This window comes from Diorhabda carinulata, chromosome X (assembly GCF_026250575.1).
Source record: "Diorhabda carinulata isolate Delta chromosome X, icDioCari1.1, whole genome shotgun sequence".
Taxonomy (NCBI): Eukaryota; Metazoa; Arthropoda; class Insecta; order Coleoptera; family Chrysomelidae; genus Diorhabda; species Diorhabda carinulata.
The window spans coordinates 16522428-16541587 of NC_079472.1; the positions used below are offsets into that span (position 1 = coordinate 16522428).

The 19160-nt window shown below is 34.0% G+C and overlaps 1 protein-coding gene across 2 annotated transcripts in view; it reads left to right on the top strand.

Annotated features, from left to right (window-relative positions):
* LOC130900649 (insulin gene enhancer protein ISL-1) overlaps positions 1-13166 on the top strand; it is a 52272-nt gene extending 39106 nt beyond the window's left edge. Inside the window, exons 3-6 of one of the 2 annotated variants that reach the window (XM_057811394.1) lie at positions 1162-1469; positions 6448-6758; positions 11102-11314; positions 11378-13166. In XM_057811394.1, coding sequence (XP_057667377.1) covers positions 1162-1469; positions 6448-6758; positions 11102-11314; positions 11378-11563 — 1018 coding nt within the window. In that variant the 3' untranslated portion in view covers positions 11564-13166. The remainder of the gene's footprint in view (positions 1-1161; positions 1470-6447; positions 6759-11101; positions 11315-11377) is intronic. The other variant, XM_057811393.1, reaches the window with a different exon arrangement.
* The last annotated feature ends 5994 nt before the right edge of the window (positions 13167-19160 follow it).

Below are 19160 nucleotides of genomic sequence, written 5' to 3' on the forward strand. Positions count from 1 at the left end.
GTTTGAATGGTTTGGAACACGTATATTTTGAAAAAAGTTGTTTAATGTGAGATTTTTTTTCGTTTTTTCAAAATATCTCAAAAACTATTGGATGAACGAAAGAATTTTTTTGTAACTTAAATTTAGCTTTTATTTTACTGAACATTTTACTTTTTTTTTTAAATTCACGTAGCTTGAAAATTAAACGAGATAAAAGCGTTTAAATTATTGATTTCAATGCTAAGGAAGAGTCTTTTTTACCCTTTAACACCAAAATTCTCTGAAGAAAAGTGCCTAGAAGGGTTTCAACTCTCATGATTTTGTAGCTTATGAAATTCCCTACAAAATGATGTATAGATGAATGCAAAAAGCTTAAAGGGAAGCTGAGTTATTATTAAAAAACCGAATACATTTTTCTAGAGATAATGTTGAAAAATCACGAAACATTCAAGTTTTGATCTATTTGTAGTATTTATTCTTTTATACATGCTGTGTCTCCTTTATGTTTATATATCTCTATTAGGGTAGTTTTTAAGGGTAGTTACATATAAAAAAGAGAAATATTACTTACATTGTAAAAAACCACAATCATTTCACATGTTTGATCATAATGAGCCCTATAACTGATTCCATGACTAGTAATTTGTAATTTTTTCCATTCTGAGGGGTAGTTTTTGGTGGTTGCATTATTAAAAATATTGGGCGTCAGATTTCTTATACTTGAAGTAAAAAAATTCTCCTATTACGATCCAAAATAAAAAAAAATCATGTTTTTACCACATTTTTTAAATAATCTTTGTATGAGGGGTTGTTTTTAAGGGTAGGTGAGCTGTAAAATATCAAAATATTAAAGTCATGATACAAAACAATCAACATTTATTATATTTGAACATAACTATAGCCAATTACCGCTTTAATTCATTAGTTTTCAATTTATTGGAGTAAGGGGTGATTTTCACCCCTTTAAAATAAAAAGCATACTTTGCGACAAAGTCAGGTTTGAAGAGGAGGATAAGATGAAGTTCATTCCAAATTTTCAAGAAGATCGATGAAGGTCTTTAAAATTGCGGTCGATTTTAAGCTTGAATGGTTGTACTATAGTCAGATCACAGTAAAATGAAACAAAATTTCGTGGAAATAACGAAAACGAAGAATCTTCTAACCTATTTATCTTTCTTTCAGGTTATTCGGCACCAAATGCGACAAATGCGGTCTATCGTTCAGCAAAAGTGACTTTGTGATGCGCGCGAAAAGTAAAATCTACCACATAGACTGTTTCAGGTGTCGAGCTTGTGCTAGACAATTAGTACCCGGTGACGAATTCGCGTTGCGCGACGGCGGCATTCTATATTGCAAAGAAGATCACGACGCCATGGAAAAAACTTCTACGCCGTCGATGGGACATACTCCGGGCGCGGAGAGCAACAACAACACCAGCTTGAGTAACAATAATCACAATAGTAACTCCACGGAGCTGGGATGCATGTCTGGTAAGTTTCTTTTTCAATTTTACTGAACGATTTGAATTTTCCCAAAAAAAGAAAACTGGGAAGCAAATAAAAGAGTCTAGGGAGAGAAGGTAAAGAATAAAAAGAGTCTAGGAAGCAAAAAGAAGAAGGAAAGAGTCTAGATAGCGAGGACAGGAGATGAAAGTGTAAAGTAAGCAAAACTGGGTAAAAAAAAACGGATCTATGAAGCAAGAGTAGGAAATAAAAGAGTCTAGGAAACGAAGATTCGAAATAGAATATACTAGAAAGAGAAGATGGAAAATAAAAAGAGGCAAGGAATCGAAAATAGAAATAAAAAAGAAATTAGGAAAGGAATATAAGGAAAAAAGATTATTGGAAACGAGGATTGGGAATGAAAAGAGTCCAGGAAGTGCGGATAAGGAATAAAAGAGTCTAGGAAACGAAGGTGGAATATAAAAGGTGCCTAGAAAGTGGGAATAGGGTAAAATACAGAATAGGAAGCGAAGATAATAAACAAAAAGAAAATCGAAAACGGGAATCGGGTAAAAAACACAATAGGAAGCGAAGATAATGAACAAAATGAATCTAGAAAGCGAATATAGGAAGTGAAAGAGTATGGAAAGCAAGGATAAGTGACAAAAGGAATCTAGAAAGTGGTGATAGGATAAAAAACTTACTAGTAAGAGAAGAAAGTAAACAAAACGAGTCCCAAAAGCGAGGACAGGAAGTAAAAGAGTCAAGGAAGCGAGTATAGAAAACAAAAGGAATTTAGAAAGCGGGAATAGGGTAAAAAACAGAATAGAAAGCGAAGATAATGAACAAAATGAATATACAAAGCGAGGAAAGGAAATGAAGGAGACTAGAAAGCAATGATAAGAAACATAAGGTGTCCGAAAGCGAGGACAGGGTGTAAATGCGAAGATATGAAATGAAAGACATTAACAAGCAAAAAACGGATATAAAAAAGCGAGTATAGGAAATAAAAGAGTCAAGGAAGTAAAGAATAAAAGAATCTAAGTAGCGAATATAGTAAAAAAAAACGTGTCCAAGAAGCAGAAATAGGAAATAAAAGATTTTAGAAAGCGAGAATAGGAAATAAAAAAGTTTGGGAGAGGAAGATTTAGAAAAAAAAAGAATGTAGGAAACGAGACAGAAATAAAAAGTGTCTACAATACAAAAATAGATAATAAACGATTCTAGAAAGCGAGGATAGGAAATAAAAAGAGTTTGGGAAGCAAGAAAACGAACCAAATGGGTCTAGGAAGCAAATATAAAAAATAAAGAATTTAAGATGCAAAAATATGAAATAGAAGCAAATATAGTGAATAAAAAGACTCAAGGTGGAGTATATACGAAATAAAGAAAACAAGTATTGAAGTCTGGAAAATGTAGACAAGGAAAAACGCGAAGAAAAACGGTTCATTTATATTAAACAATACGATGTGATAAAGATTTTTTCTCTTTTTTCCAATTCCACGTTAACCCTACCGATAATTATGTCTAATTCGTATCGCTTTGATATAATATTCACAAAAGACTTTTCGTCCATTTAATCCCGAATGACCAAACGTTTCACACTTCCTTTAATCCTCTGGATTTCGAATGGACACGACAAAGTGCGTGTTTCATCTCTCGTCCCGGATTAAAGGGGATAATTACTGTAGTCCATCTATTATTATAATAATATTCGTTTACGGGATAAAAGTCGATCCATTTATATTTCACTGAAAGATAAACAAACATTGATACTCGTGAAAATTGCATCATCAATGGAAATCGTAGAACTGCTTCGTTGAAATTTTCATCAATAAGAATTTGCATTTGAAAATAACAAAACGAAAAGCTGGAAAATTGTTTCAATAATGATGAGTTCGTGAATTTAGATGCAATTTACAACTATTACGATGAATCTAGATAGCGAGAATAGGAAATAAAACAACCTGTGAAACTAAAATATGAAATAAGAGAGCCTAGGAACCGAAGATGGGAAAAAAGAATCTCTAGATAGCGAGGATAGGAATCAAAAAGAGTGTAGGAAGCAAAAATACGAAATAATAGAGCCTAAGAACCAAAAAAATGGAATAGAAAAGCCTAGGAACCGAAGATAGGAAAAAAGAGTTTTTAAAGCGCGAAGCTAAGAAACAAAAAAAGAGTAGGAAGCGAGAACAGGGAAGGAAAAAGGCCTGGAAAGCAAAGATAGGAAATAAAAAGAGGCTAGGAGGCGAGGATAGGATATAAAAGAGCCTGGGAAGCGAAAATACGAAATAATAGAGCCTAGGAAGTAAAAATACGAAATAATAAAGCCTAGGAAGTAAAAATACAAAATAATAGAGCCTAGGAAGTAAAAATACGAAATAATAGAGCCTGAGAAGCAAAAATATGGAATAGAAGAGCCTAGGAACCGAAGATAGGAAAAAGAGTTTCTAGATAGCGAAGATAAGAAACAAAAACAGTATAGGAAGCGAGGATAGGAAAGGAAAAGCCTGGAAAGTAAAGATAGGAAACAAAAAAAAGCTAGGAGGCGAGGATAGGCTATAAAAGAGCATGGGAAGCGAATAAAGGAAACAAAAAAGGTCTAGGAAGTGAGGATAGGAAATAAAAGAATCTAGGATGTAAAAAAACGAAATAATAGAACCTAGGAAGTAAAAATACAAAATAATAGAGCCTAGGAAGTAAAAATACGAAATAATAGAGCCTGGGAAGCAAAAATATGGAATAGAAGAGCCTAGGAACCGAAGATAGGAAAAAGAGTTTCTAGATAGCGAAGATAAGAAACAAAAACAGTATAGGAAGCGAGGATAGGAAAGGAAAAAACCTGGAAAGTAAAGATAAGGAACAAAAAGAGGCTAGGAGGCGAGGATAGGCTATAAAAGAACCTGGGAAGCGAATATAGGAAACAAAAAAGGTTTAGGAAGTGAGGATAGGAAATAAAAGAGCCTGGAAAGCAGAGATAGGAAACAAAAAAGGTCTAGGAATCGAAAAGATGGAATAGAAGAGCCTAGGAACCGAAGATAGGAAACAAAAACGGTCTAAGAAGTGAGGATAGGATATAAAAGAGTCTAGGATGTAAAAATGCGAAATAATAGAGCCTAGGAAGTAAAAATATGGAATAGAAGAGCCTAGGAACCGAAGATAGGAAAAAGAGTTTCTAGATAGCGAAGATAAGAAACAAAAACAGTATAAGAAGCAAGGATAGGAAAGGAAAAAGCCTGGAAAGTAAAGATAGGAAACAAAAAAGGTTTAGGAAATGAGGATAGGGAGAGCCTGGGAATAATGACGAGTTCAGGAATTTATCTACAATTTACAACTATTTGTTTCTAATCTGTCTCTGTATTCATAAATTCTATTGTGGTTGAGGGACTAGTCATGACCAAGTAGTGAAGCGCCTACAATGGTGGGCGAACATTTTTACCACGCCGTAGACTTGCTCTTGGTCTCTAAAACCATGACTATTTCAAATTAATTTTCACAATTCAACCGAATAAAAACTAAGTACAACCCTTCTGCGTGTTTAGTGGAGTATACACGTTCATTTTGATTCGTAGAAACCTGGAAAATCTGTTAAGAAATTAGATGATGTTGAAAATAACATCTCGAGATCTGGTATTGAAAAACCATTTGATTTTCATCGGTCCGAATGGCAATTTATAAGCGAACTTCGTGTGGCAAGACAAAGAATGTTTTTTCCCAGTGTAAATATTAAACAGTCGATAAACACTGGAAATAAAAAAGTCGCGTAGTTAACTATAGGATTTATTTCGTTACCCACAGATTGGACGAGCTCATTCGGCGTATATTTGCAGACATTACTACAACCATACACCTATGTCTATATAAGTATAAAACAAACAAAGAAGGATCGCGGCCACTTGTCCACTCACGGCCATTTAGGTGGTCCGAGGAAACCCTAAAAAAACAAAAATATAAAAAGAAATAACAAATACTCTGTCTTCGGCATCCATTGTACTGTTTAAATATCAGGATCGTATTTAAGATTTGAAAATCATTCATAACTTTTTATCTATTATTTTTGATCAAATTTTTTTCTATCTACCGTTTATTTGAATTTTCTTATTTCTCTTTCATTTACTTTCACTCGATACTTAGTAATTTTAATTGATTGAAAATATTGTTAAATTTATAAAAATAAACGAGATACTGTCCTGGATGCTCGACCATTGAAGTGTTTAAACAGTTAGATGCGGCAAAGGCCTTTTTATTTGATTTTAAGGAAAAAGAAGAACCACAGCGTTTTCTATTGATCAAATATTTACAATGAGGGCTTAACTTCAAAGCTATAGAGATTAATACGAGGGAATAACGAAACGATCTAAAACGTTACGAATTTCTATTTATACAGGATATGCCGAGACTTGATGCAAACATGATCAATATAATTTCTGATTCTGCAATTTCGAACCCCTATAACTCAGTAACAGAAAATTTGTCGCACTGATAAAACTACAACTTTGAAAATATTCTTTTCTCTGATGTGGTTCATTTCGATACGAACTGGTCTGTGCACCGTCCCAAACTCAAGCACCCGAATCCACTGGGTAGTGCTAAAGTTACATTGTGAGTACCTAGCAATCTCGGCTAGAGGAATAAACGGTCATTTTTATAATTCAGAAACGAAGGGTCGTATGAGAAAATTTGTCACAGCGTTATGTTCATCTACTCACTCACGAATTTCTTGTTTCAAGTCCTGGAACACCCTGTGCAAATATATAGTAGGAATTTCATCGAATGATCAAATTTACTGATGAAACTTCCGTTTTTACAACTTTGGAAATATTCTTTTCTCTGATGAGGCCCATTTCGATACCAACTGGTCAACGCATTTTTTTTGAAAATACGTAGAGGCGAAACCTCACAGTAAATACCCAACGCTATGCTGTGATGTTGGAAGGTTCTTTGGTTCCAGACCTTGGAATTTCCAAAATTAGATTAGATTTTCCAGGCGGTTTCTAAATAACGAACGTCTCTCGTTTGTTTCCAGATTCCGGATCGGAAAGCGGATCTCACAAAGGCGGTAACGGTGTGCGCAAATCCGGAAGTGGTACGGGAACGACGGGCGGTACCGGAAGTGACGGTAAACCGACGCGAGTTCGTACAGTGCTCAACGAAAAGCAACTACACACGTTACGTACTTGCTACGCGGCTAATCCACGACCTGACGCATTGATGAAGGAACAACTCGTCGAAATGACCTCACTATCGCCGAGGGTCATAAGGGTTTGGTTCCAAAATAAGAGATGCAAGGACAAGAAGAAGACGCTAGCCATGAAACAGCAGATGCAGCAAGAAAAGGTTGGTATTTAATTTAGTTTGTCACATTATTAAATATAATTTTATTGCAAATTAATTTTGGTTAGGTTACTTCGAAACGTTTATAAAATGTAAGTGAGACTCTCTGTATCATATCTCCCTTTGTCGTAACTGATTTGGAAAATATTTTGTTAATATAACCCCTAGAACTTTAATCTAAAGGTGCTAAATCAGGAAAGCGAGCCGGCCACCCTAATTGGTGATCCATCTACTTATCTAGAAGCATAAGAGAATAGTCCCAGAAGTACCTGGTCTGACCTAAAGATGGCGGTAGTTGCTTGAAAAATACCAATGTATTAGAAAGTACATAATCTATACAACATATGTTCAAAGTTTGAAGACCCCACGTCGTTTAATATTTGTTTAGCAGCCATCGATAGCAAACGTTTTCACAGCCGAATTTTAGCTTCGTTTCATAATCATGGATGAAACGTGGGTCCATCATTTCACACCGGAAACGGAAGAATGCACCAGCTCACTTATCCGTTATTGCAATGCTCAAAATTATTGAATTAAAATTTGAATTGCACCCTTTTGACCAGCTTCAATCCCCTCGGATTATTTTCTGTTATTAAGCTTGAAAAAATGGCTTGGTGGTCAAAGATTTACCAACAATGAATAGATGATGTTGGTAGTTAATTAATTTTGAGAATCCTGAAGATTTTTATCATGAAAAGGGTATAAAACTCATCGAACATCGCTGGGATGAGAGTACGGAGCTAAAAGGTGATTACGTACATTGTTTTTCCAAATTATTTGTGTTTTTTTTGTTGGGTACTTCTGGGACAATAACCTGCCTCTCCATTTCTTAAAGTAGGTAATGGCTTCATTTAAAATGTCGCAATATCTTTCATCATTCAAAGTTTCATCATGAAAGTTCAATACAAAGTCTTTTGTTACACAAAAAAAAATCAAACCTCCAACTATTTTGGAAATAATGTGGATTTCCATTAGGTCTAAAACAGGAACCACTCAATTCTTGTTAACGTGCATACCAAAAAGAGAAACTCCATTGGTACATTTGACAAACGCCATTTAGAATGTTTTGAAGAAATAAAAGAAGCGTAGTATTCCGTTTCTTAGACATAGATGGCGCTTTGACACTACTCCGCTTGATACTATCTAGGATCGGATTAAGATTTATAAGACCCGGTGCTAAAATAATGACGGGGGAATTCGGAAGCCCAAAAAAATAATATCAACACATCAAAAAATACAGAATGTCTTACAAATGATGGCCCCCTGTTGGATCTGGGGCCCGGTGCTATAGCCCCTACTTAATCAGAGACAACGAGGGCAAAACATACAACAACAAGAGGTAGTTGCCCCTTGATTGACCTCGGCATATCCTTATGCCAACGACATTGTGATTGTTAAAGCTTTTTACTTGAAGGAATCAAACACAAGTTGCATATAATTTCGCTTCAATATTACTGTACAGGAATGAGGTTTCACAGATATTGAACGCCCACCATACAGCCCTGATCTGGCCCTGTATGACGACTATTTTTGTTCGAAAAACTAAACGTCGAGTCAATGGGTGAAGTAATTAACAACGACGATGAAATTAAATAAACGGTGTACCTAATGTACTTAATGATATTTGCAATGTCAATATTAATTTATTAATTATTTGCAAAAAGTTATGTTGATTGTAATCATCGAAGTGAAACTGTCAACTGTCAACAGTCAACATTGAAGTGGCTAGTTAAAGTTGTCAAATCCAGAACGTCCCGAAAGTGTTTTTGAACTGTCACTTTCACTACATGGAACACTCAAAACGCAACTTTCGATATGTAAATGAATACAGAACGAACAACTTTCAGATGGCGTCGTCTAAAAAACTTTTTCCGTCACACCATGTATTAATAAAGGAAAAATTTGAATGTATAACGTAATTTCAATACAACTACGAATTCAGAATGTATTCAACCAATAAGTCCAACCTTATACACCCCCACTACGTCCTCCGTTTCCATAATATTCCAACAAAAACGTGACGTACCTTCCTTCTCCTCCGGGAAACGAGAAGCTGATGTATTCACGCCGCCTCTTCGTGCATCACATAAAGAAACAGGGAATAATTTCCAAGAAAGATGGAAAATTATTTAGTAAACGGTATTTTGGAACGAAAAAAAAAATTTGGATTACGTTAAGTTAAATACACGAAAAACTATTTTTAACATATATTCGCGTTGGAATTTCACTTTTTTCATATTTAAATGACATTACTACTCGCAACGGGAAGTTACATTAACAGTAACAACGAATAATTCGACCACATTCTAAATATAAAGATAATAGCTATTAAAAAACAAACGATACATCAATATAGTCCATTTTTTTAATTATATATAGAAATATATAAAATTATCTCGAATTCAATCATCTCTACATCTCGAAATCGATATGATGCGTGTGTCATATGTCAGCGCAGCACCCAGCGGGATTGGCTGCGGCGTGATGGGTGGATCTTCGGATCAGCTGACGACACGCCCCGAGAGAATTGATGTATATACATCGAGTACTTAGAAGGGGGACAAGGGCGGTGTTGATCGATAGGGTTTGCGATGGGGAGGTTTATTAGCTGAGGCGATGTGCGGTATTATTAAGGGGTTGAAAAGTTAGAGAAAGGATTTGGCTTGAGGTTAGGAAAAGTTTGCTAGGTGTTATAACGGTTTTCGGTTTGGGAAAGTAGTTGAAACATGAATGCTTCTTTAATATTTTATTATACAAGATAATGGAAACCGAAAACGATATTTTACAATAACCGAACCAATGTTAATGAATAAATATTGAATATAAGTCTCTAGAAAAATGTTTATTAATTATAAATGAGAATGTACGTTCATCAGGACTACATTTAAGGGTGAATACGGTTTTTTTTCGATTTCTGCCAAAACTACAAGTCCTATGCAAAAAAGTTACATAGCAAAGTTGTAGGTAATAAGAAGATCTACAACTTTTGTTTCAATACTTTTTTCACATAACCTCAATATTTATGTGGAAAATTCAAAAAATCAAATTTTTCGTTTTTAATTTATATCTTTCACCAAAAACATTATTTTTTCACGAAATTTTGTGAAAAGTTACCTTTTCATGTCCCATATACACTGTGATTTATATGATTTGAAATATTTATTTTTTTACGTTATTTTGACGTAATAACGAAAAATCACCCTAATTTTCGAACGAAAATCCTTCTGTCAAAATATCGGTTTTTTTGAAAAAGTTGGTAAGATTTTTGATCGTTGAAATCTCTCCTTCCTGATGGTGGCAAAAAATATTATCATTATAATGTTAAATTTTCTCAGAAAATGTAAAAAATAAGAGGAATTAATTCGTATCCGAATTTTTTTTTAAATCATTACGTACAATTTTTGTTGTTTATTGAATTTTGCTCTAATTACACAGAAAATGTGAGCTTTCATGTTACACTGATGGACATAAGTAATTGGAGTCTTGAATTTTAGTAAATATCTAAAAATTGTACACAATGATTTAAAAAAATTTAGGATACGCATTTTTTACCTTTTTTGAGAAAGTTTACCATGGTGATGGTAATATTTTTTTACGCCATCAAAAAGTAGAGATTTCAACAATAAAAAATCCCACCGACTTTTTCAAAAAAGCCTATATTTTGACACAAGATTATTTGTTCGAAAATTAGGGTGCTTTTTCGATATTACGTCAAAATAACGCGAAAAAATAAATATTTCAAATCAAATAAATCACAATTTATATGGAACATAAAAAGGTAACTTTTCACAAAATTTCGTGAAAAAAAAATGTTTTTTGTAAAAGATAAAAATTAAAAGGAAAACTTGATTTTTTTAATTTTTCACATAAATTTTGAGGTTATATGAAAAAAGTATGAAGACAAAAGCTGTAGATCTTTTTATTACCTGCAACTTTGCAATTTGAATTTTTTCCTTTGCACTTGTAGTTTTGGAGAAAATCGAGATAAACTGTTTTTTACCCTTTGAAACTCATCCCCTTACCCTCAGATCGCCCGTAAATTATTTTTCCTTTTATTTTTATTATATTCTTCTCCTTTTACAATAGGTTTCATCCCACTATTATTTTTTCACTTTTTATTATATTCAAAAGCCTCTACTCTGGTCTAATACGCGTTGTGAGTTTTTGCTTTGTTTGTCCTTCATCAAAAGTCGACATCACATTTAAAGCGCCTACTTTTATTATATAGATTTAAAAATATATATATAAAATGTTAAATTATGGGGAAAAAATTTGTTATTTTCTCAAATGAACAATAAACTTTTAACCGACATAAAATATTTCGATATAAACCTAACCTATCATAGTATTATTCACAGGACGGACGTAAAATGGGTTACGGGGCGATGCAGGGTATCCCGATGGTAGCGTCTTCGCCAGTACGACACGATTCCCCGATAGGAGTTCACCCGTTAGAAGTCCAAGCGTACCAACCTCCTTGGAAAGCTCTATCCGATTTCGCACTACACGCAGATCTAGAACAACCTCACCAACCCGCCTTTCAACATCTAGTCAATCAGGTAAATTACTATCTTATCTTTCATTCATTTTAATTTCTATCATATATTTTTTTGAATTTTCAGATGCACGGCTACGATCTACCACCACCTGCGATGGGTCCTTCGCCCGGAGGCGGTCCCCCGCATCCTTTAATGGGATCTGGAGGCGTACCCGTTCCGCCTCCGTCGGATTCGATGACGCACCCGGACAGTACGGATAGTTACGTAACATATCTGGATAGCGACGAAAGTCTCCCGGCTAGTCCCTAACATCCCAATGCCATGGGGATCGACTAGCGCTTCGCGTCTTGGGCAGCCTGCTGGAAGGCGCTGTTAGTTAGACATTTGACCGCCTACATGCCTTCTTCATAGGGGTTACAGTTGAACGTGTTTTAGCGGCGACGCTCAGTAAGTTCGGTTATAAAATTTTCTCTATTATTGCTAAAAAAATCAATATTTTCAAATAGCACGTCTAAAAAAATTCTCTTTTCATTATAAAATTTACTTGAAAAGTGTTTTCCTTCCCATGTCTGATCCTTCAGGACGCCCGCCGGCTTCAACTGACTCGAATCTTGTCCGTTTTAATGCAGATGTGACCTTAGGAACGTAGTAAAAGTCGCACGGTACTAGATACGGCGATCGCGGTGGATAAATCTAACACTGGGATGTTATTCTTGGTTAGAAACCTCTTGACGGACAGTGAGGAATGAGGCAACTATTTCGCACACACTTTTCGCATTTTCAACTTTCGATGTAAAATTTTATCGATATTTTCGACGGTTTTGACTTGAAAGGGCGACCCAAACGTAAATCATCTTCAATAACTTCTTTGCTATCTTGGAAACGTTTAAACCACTCGAAAACACGTGGACGCGACAAACATTCTTCGCCATACACTTGTTTCAATAAATTACAACTTTAAGTTCCAGTTATTTCATGTTTTATGTGAAATTTCACAACAATTTGTTGCATTTTTCATGTCAAAACAAAAAATATACACAAACGAAGGTCGCGGCTATACTGGTTTATCTACAGGCTAATCAACTGACTGTCGCTAACATTTGGCGCATGTTGCAGTGCTAGTCTCGTTACATAATAACCAAACCTCGTATATTTGATATTAATGGGAAACCAAACGATTTGTTAACTCTTCAAGGTACTTGATACTTGCTATTGAAATAATTTTTTTCTGATCAAACTATTGGAATTTCGTTTGGTTTGGGTTGTGAAATAATAAACTTTACCAGCTGTTGAAACTCAGGAAAAGACAATTCCTCGTCCCAAAATTTAGAGGTTTGGGAAATAAAAGTCCCCTAGATGCCAAATTCAGAAATATTTCCTCAAATTCAAATTTTTCATTCCAAGGACCTTCGAAACTTCCCTAAATAAAGTTTTAGTTTTTTTTAGACGTTTTGATGTTCGAAATTTCCTTTTTTGAGTACCTCTCTTTAAAAAAGATTTCTCTCTCAGAATAGTGTCGCTCCCAACGCATTTGAACATTCTCGACCGTTTCCTTGAACAACTGTCTCAATAAAACACCAATACCTGACCCAGAGGAATTCCAAATTACCGTTCTTTCATTGCCCTCTTAATTTCCTAATGGTATACAATCAACCTAATCTTCTATGATATACCTGGTAGTACATTTCAGGATAAAACCAACATACCTACATTCTTCCACCACCTCCTTGCTCCCATTTTTTGGAATTTGTACAACTTGTCATGACATATTACTCCAAAATCACACAAAATATCTAACAAGATAAAATTATTTTTTTTTGTACGTTTTTAGCGACCACGCCATGTACCCTCACATTGCAAAATACATAATACAAATGCATTTTTTTCCATTTTTCGACTGTTTCCCCAAAAATCAATAAAATAACAATCTTTGACTCACTGGTACGTGACCTAGAGATTTCAAATTAGATTACAATTCTAAATCCTCTCCGATATAACTACTTGGTAGCACGTTTTAGGAAAAACCAACATACGTCCTTCTACCTTCCAAACACCGTTTCTTAACACCTCTTCCTATTCCCCTATCACGCGATCCCAGGCAAGCAGTTGAATCGGAATATTAAATAATTATCGAACTTTAATTATTGTTAATAATTACAATAGTAAACATTTTCTTTGTGGGCGTAGAGTTTAAATGAATTGCAATGCTAGTTCCTCGTGAAAAAAAACCGCTAACAATGAAAATGACTAACGGTATGAATGGCGCGGGTGTGGTAGTCCAACAACCAGCAAATAACCTCGTTTCGTGTTATAACCACCGACGAAGAAAGAAAATTGACTTGACATGATCGTGGCATTGGACCCGATATACACTGCCAAAGTAGATCCACCAAACGTCAAGCCTTATACAATTTTTGGAATACGATCGAAAGCCATCTCAGTTTTAATTCGATTTAAGTTCACTCGTCTCGTTTACTGAAGAAGCTTGACTCCACGATCTGCATCAGCTGGTTACCCGCAACAATTCTATGATGATGACTACGAGTACTCAACGAAGCGAATACGTAGAATCCTCAAATTGCCGAGACGGAACCCTGGCGGGAAAATTTGACCACCTAGCTTTCGATTTAGTCGAAAAAGCGTTGACTAAAGGTAGTCACGCACTTGCCGTCATCGGACGGAGCGCTCGCAACGAACGGATCGTGAACTCCACAAATGACCGATTCCGAGGTCTCTCGCCAGTCGTGAGTTTGATTTGCATCCTGTCGCTGTAGAAGTCTTGGTTTTTTACTCTTTTAATAGGACTTTTGGCCCTCTTCCTGGATCTTCCTGAACAGCTGAACTCCAGTTCTCGTACCACCTCTTTGGTGGTCTGCCTACAGGTCTGCGTATGTTCGGTCTCTGAGTTTTAGCCCACTTTGCCGAACTCTCTTCTGGCATTCTTTCTACGTGATCCCTCCAGAATCTTTTTCGTGCCCTGGTCCATCTAACCACATCCTGTACGCCCAATTCTTCTCTTATGTCATCACACTTCTATCCCTGAGGGTGGCTCCCTTGATGGTTCGCAATATTTTCATCTCTGTGGTCTTACACACGTTTCACTGATTTCGCTTATTATAAATATTTCGATTTTTGTGAAATGTACTGTATGGATATTGAAGAAATTATAATAGTTTCATGCTCGCTGGCAGAAGAAGAAGAGAAAGAGCATAAGCTGGCCGAAAGTCCTGAATTTGGATCCATCAAATCAATCAGAAGAGACAGGAGAATAGAGAATATCACATTTTATTCCCTGATCTGATCGATGATGACTCCAGGTTTTTTTGATACTTCTTCATGACTAGTGTCAAGTTTTTTGAATTGTTGGACTTCTTGGGACCACATTTACAGTGGCAGGCTCATATTCCGGGAATTACTTGATACTCCGTATGGATAATTCGGAATGAATGCCCCTCCGCGGATTCTCGTCGGCATTGCCGGAAAATCCGATCCGTCCGATGCATGCGTGTGTACCGTCCGACAAGTGTGTGACTACCTTAAAGGTAGGAGGTAGATAGCATACTTTGTTTTGAACGATCTCAATGACGCGACTTTTGGCGCGCTTCCGGATAACTTGCAGGCTGCAATTAATAGGGTTGTCCGGCTTGCCCGCGGGACGACGAAAACTCACGAAATTGGCAAATGTCGTAGGTAAATGAAAGTGTACCTGCATTATGTATTAATGAATGCGAAGGTACATGGCCTGCTGATTTTAGAAATTTTTGAACATCAACTCAAGTGTTTTTTCATTTATTTGATGTAGTTATCTTAAAATTGATAATCTAGTTTACTGAGCGTAATTTCAAACATAATTATTATGTTAACAACATTTAAATACATCGTTTTTATTTTCATTTTTATCCAAATTTTGAAATATTGATTAAATATGATGATATTTAAGATTATATTAATTTGAGAATGAGATAAATAACCATTATAGCGATTGGATCATTTTATATCTTATATCGATATTTTTTCCATTCAACTAAAAATTTTTAGACAAATTGTTTTTTGCAGAACGCAATAATGGTTTTAAGTCTCGTTTTCTGTTATTTCGATCTACACTGAGAAAAATAATCTTCTAAATATTTATTTTAATAATATGATATCGAAGTTTTTATTACTATTAAATTTATTATTATTATTATAATTATTACCTCATTTTACTATATTTTGTTATTGTTATATTGATCTAATTTATTTTCGTTCAATAAAACTTAATTTGACATTAAATAAAATTCTAATTATCCAAATTTCATCAAATTTGAAAATAAATTTCGTTTGACAACACCGCATATTATATATTTGTGAATGGTCCATATCAGAAGTCCCGAAACTGTTTTCTGCATACAAAATTTGTCGAAAAAATTAAGATCAGATCCATGAATCACTTTAAGAATCATTCGTTTACACTAATTCGAATTTTATTTCATCAAAATGCACTGAATTATCCAAATCATAATAAAAACACGTTAATCTAACGTTTTCGAGTTCGTAAAATCCATTTATCGAGGTCCAATTAGTCGTTTTATCAATAATTGACTTGGTTAAACATATCGTATTTCGTGAAAAATAATTTTTTTCCAAGTTATAGGCCATTCAAGATAACCTAACCTCAGCTAAAGTACGGTTAACCTAACCTAATCGAAGCCAAAGTAAACCTAACCTAACAAAGAAATGGATCCGTTCCATGGTCCAATTATTTATTGAATAAATAAAAAAGTGAGAAACTATTTTTCTACTTTTTTCTTATTATACGACTTCCTCCTTTACGACCAAGCCCCTTTTTCAAGCAATATGCCCCCTTCAATTATAACCTTTAGTTCAATTCATAAATACAGTTCAATTCGAACCGGGAGTCAACCAATTCAATTATTGGTAAAACCGGACGTCGTTGAATGGATTCTACATCACGAAAACGCTAAACTATGATCCCAAACCGGGCGGATACGGTTTTAAGTTTTGCGACAGTCGAATTGCGGTGTTGCCTTATGTCTAATCACAACTCGACGGCTGCAGAGCCTTAGAGTGTTTGTCAAATTCTTGTTTTGTTGAATTGAAATATTTAAAAATATATTAATTTAATGTTATCAATAATATTTTGTGCTAAAATTTGAATAATATTGGGTAATTCGTTCGAAGAAGATACATTGATTAACTAACAATCGATTCTCATCTTTTATAACCTCAATTTTTCGATACTTTTTCAGTACATTTCAAGAACCATCCTGTATAACCTAACCTAACCTAACATAACGACAATATTAAAAAAAAATTCATGATCGTTTTTTCTAATTTATTTAAAAATAATCTATTTGGTTCTCTCTTGATAAATAAAACGTTCGCGGTTATAAAAAATGACAATAATTAATTATTATTAATAATCTTGGCGACTTTGAACCGTAATTTATCTCATTCAAACGAATTACCCTCTATATTGAAAATACGACTCCACGCTACTGAAAATAAAAATTAACATCCTGTATTATAATGTAATTTAAACTTATAATTGTAATAAAATGTTACTTGTATTATAATTTGTTAAAGCTCATATCTTCATAATTTATTAAAATCAGGTTAAATGAGATATTTCAGTGCAATTCAATGCAATGGGTTCATTAAAATTATTTATCACCATAGATAAAGTAACACTAGACTGTGTGATTCTATATTGAAAATTTGTGCCAGCTATAGAAAGAAACAGCCTATGGTCTAAGGTAAAGTTATATTTGTTTCACTGCGCGGTGATTGGTGAAATGAAATAGAATGATGGAAGAAACAAATCAGAATGCACTTCTGACATCAGATAAATATAACGTAACTTTCTTTGTATCTCGTTCTAACAATGGAACACGAATTTCATCAAAATCGCATTCTAGTATTTTTATGAATATGTTAAAATTACACAATAACAACTGTCAATAATTTGAAATATAGACAACCAGTTTTACAAGAATGTGTAGGTGCTATGTTGGTTGCCTAAAGTTGCAGTAATTTACTATTGATTTAAAAACATTAGATTGATATAAATTATTAAACGCCATGAATATATAATACTAAACGGTGGGATTTATATACTTTCTATATTGAAAATTTGTGTAGACTGTAAAAAACTGGTATAAGATCTAAGATGAAGTTATTTTTGTTCCACTATGCGTTGATTGGTGGAATAAGGAAGTGGAGAAATAGAATGGTGGAAGAAATAAATCAGATTGCAATTTTGACATTAGACAAAGATAACTAAACTGTTGCTCCTTCTAATATCGGAACGCGAATTTCAACAAAAACGCAGTCTAGTATTACAATGTCTATATTAATGACACAGTAATAACTAACAATATTTAAAAATATAGGCAACTAGTATTACAAAACGGATTTTTATTATGGAAAAAATACTGACAAGAAAAGTAAATATTTCATAAAAAGTGAGATTATAAATTCACTATTACGAATGTTTAGATACAAATCATTGATATATCTCGAATTATCCTGTATTTGAATGTTGATAGTGTTCTTTTTTTGGAAAATCTACTGAAAGGACCTTGTAAAAATAACTTTTGCAACACATTGCGATGAATTTATAAAAACACGTATCTGACATATAAAAAAATAATTCTATCTGTATGTACATAAATAACATGACATGATTTGTAAATAAATATATATATATAAAATCAATTAGTTATACCAAGTGTTTTTTTAACCAAATTAAAATTTTCAATTCCATCAAATTTAACAAAAAAAAAATCGTGGAAAGGGAAGAAAAATAATTTTTGCTTAAATTTTTAAGAAATTTTTGCAGATAAATGTTTGATTTATTTTTATTTCAATCACTACATAAATATATTGAAAAATAATATACAGGGTATTTAGAAGCAAAGTGAAGTATTGGTAGGAAATTGAAGAACAATTGAGGTATGCTTAGTAAAAAGAAATTTTTTACGATTTTTCCGCAGTCACTGGCAACATTGTAATAAAATTTTATATGAATATCCGAAAGAGGCACTTGGCGCACTGTGATTAGAAAGCAATGCGCGCCTAGAATGGTTATGTGACAAACAGATTTTTACGTATAAATGCATCTGAAAGCTTCCAGAGAGGAGGCAAGTGTGTGACATAGACTATATAGAAAACCGGTAAAAAATTTCAACTATGTAACTTGATAATAAAATTTTTTATAGGAAAATACCTGTTTATATTTGAAGTAACTTCGAATATCTTCAAAGGATTTAGGTTCATGTATAAAAGACAAACAATGTAGTACTAGATGATTAGCTAGGTTGATAATCTTTGTTCCACAAGTTTCAATAGGCACAATGGAGCTTGAGAACATTAAAAGTTTGGATTTAAAAAATAGATAATATGCTTAAAATTCGTATTTTCAAAATCACTTACCTAATTATTATTGTTTGCCAAACAAAAAAGCCTTTCAATTGTTGAAAACAACTAAAGGCTAAGGTAAAACACTCTGTATTGTTGTTTTTTCCAATACCACACTTCAATCACCCTCATAAAAAATGAAAATAGTGTTTTTAACTATTAATTTAAACACATACGATGACGTAGTTTTTTAACGCCGCGACGAATAAGTTTCCAGAGCACTTCACTACACTTGAACTAATTATTATATGATTGACTGATTCGAATTTTAATTTTACGTCAACAACTTTTGCTAAGCATTTCAGCGATTATTTAGAATTGGGGCGGCAAGGAAAAATGGCTTAAAAGAATTTTTCCCTACTTTGTAACTATTATATTAGGTAGAATTGGATAATTGAAGGTGGATGAGACATTTTCTATGTGGTTTCATGGAAAAAACACGGTAGTTGTTGAATTGACTTATGAATATTTAATGTTCCCTCCCCTG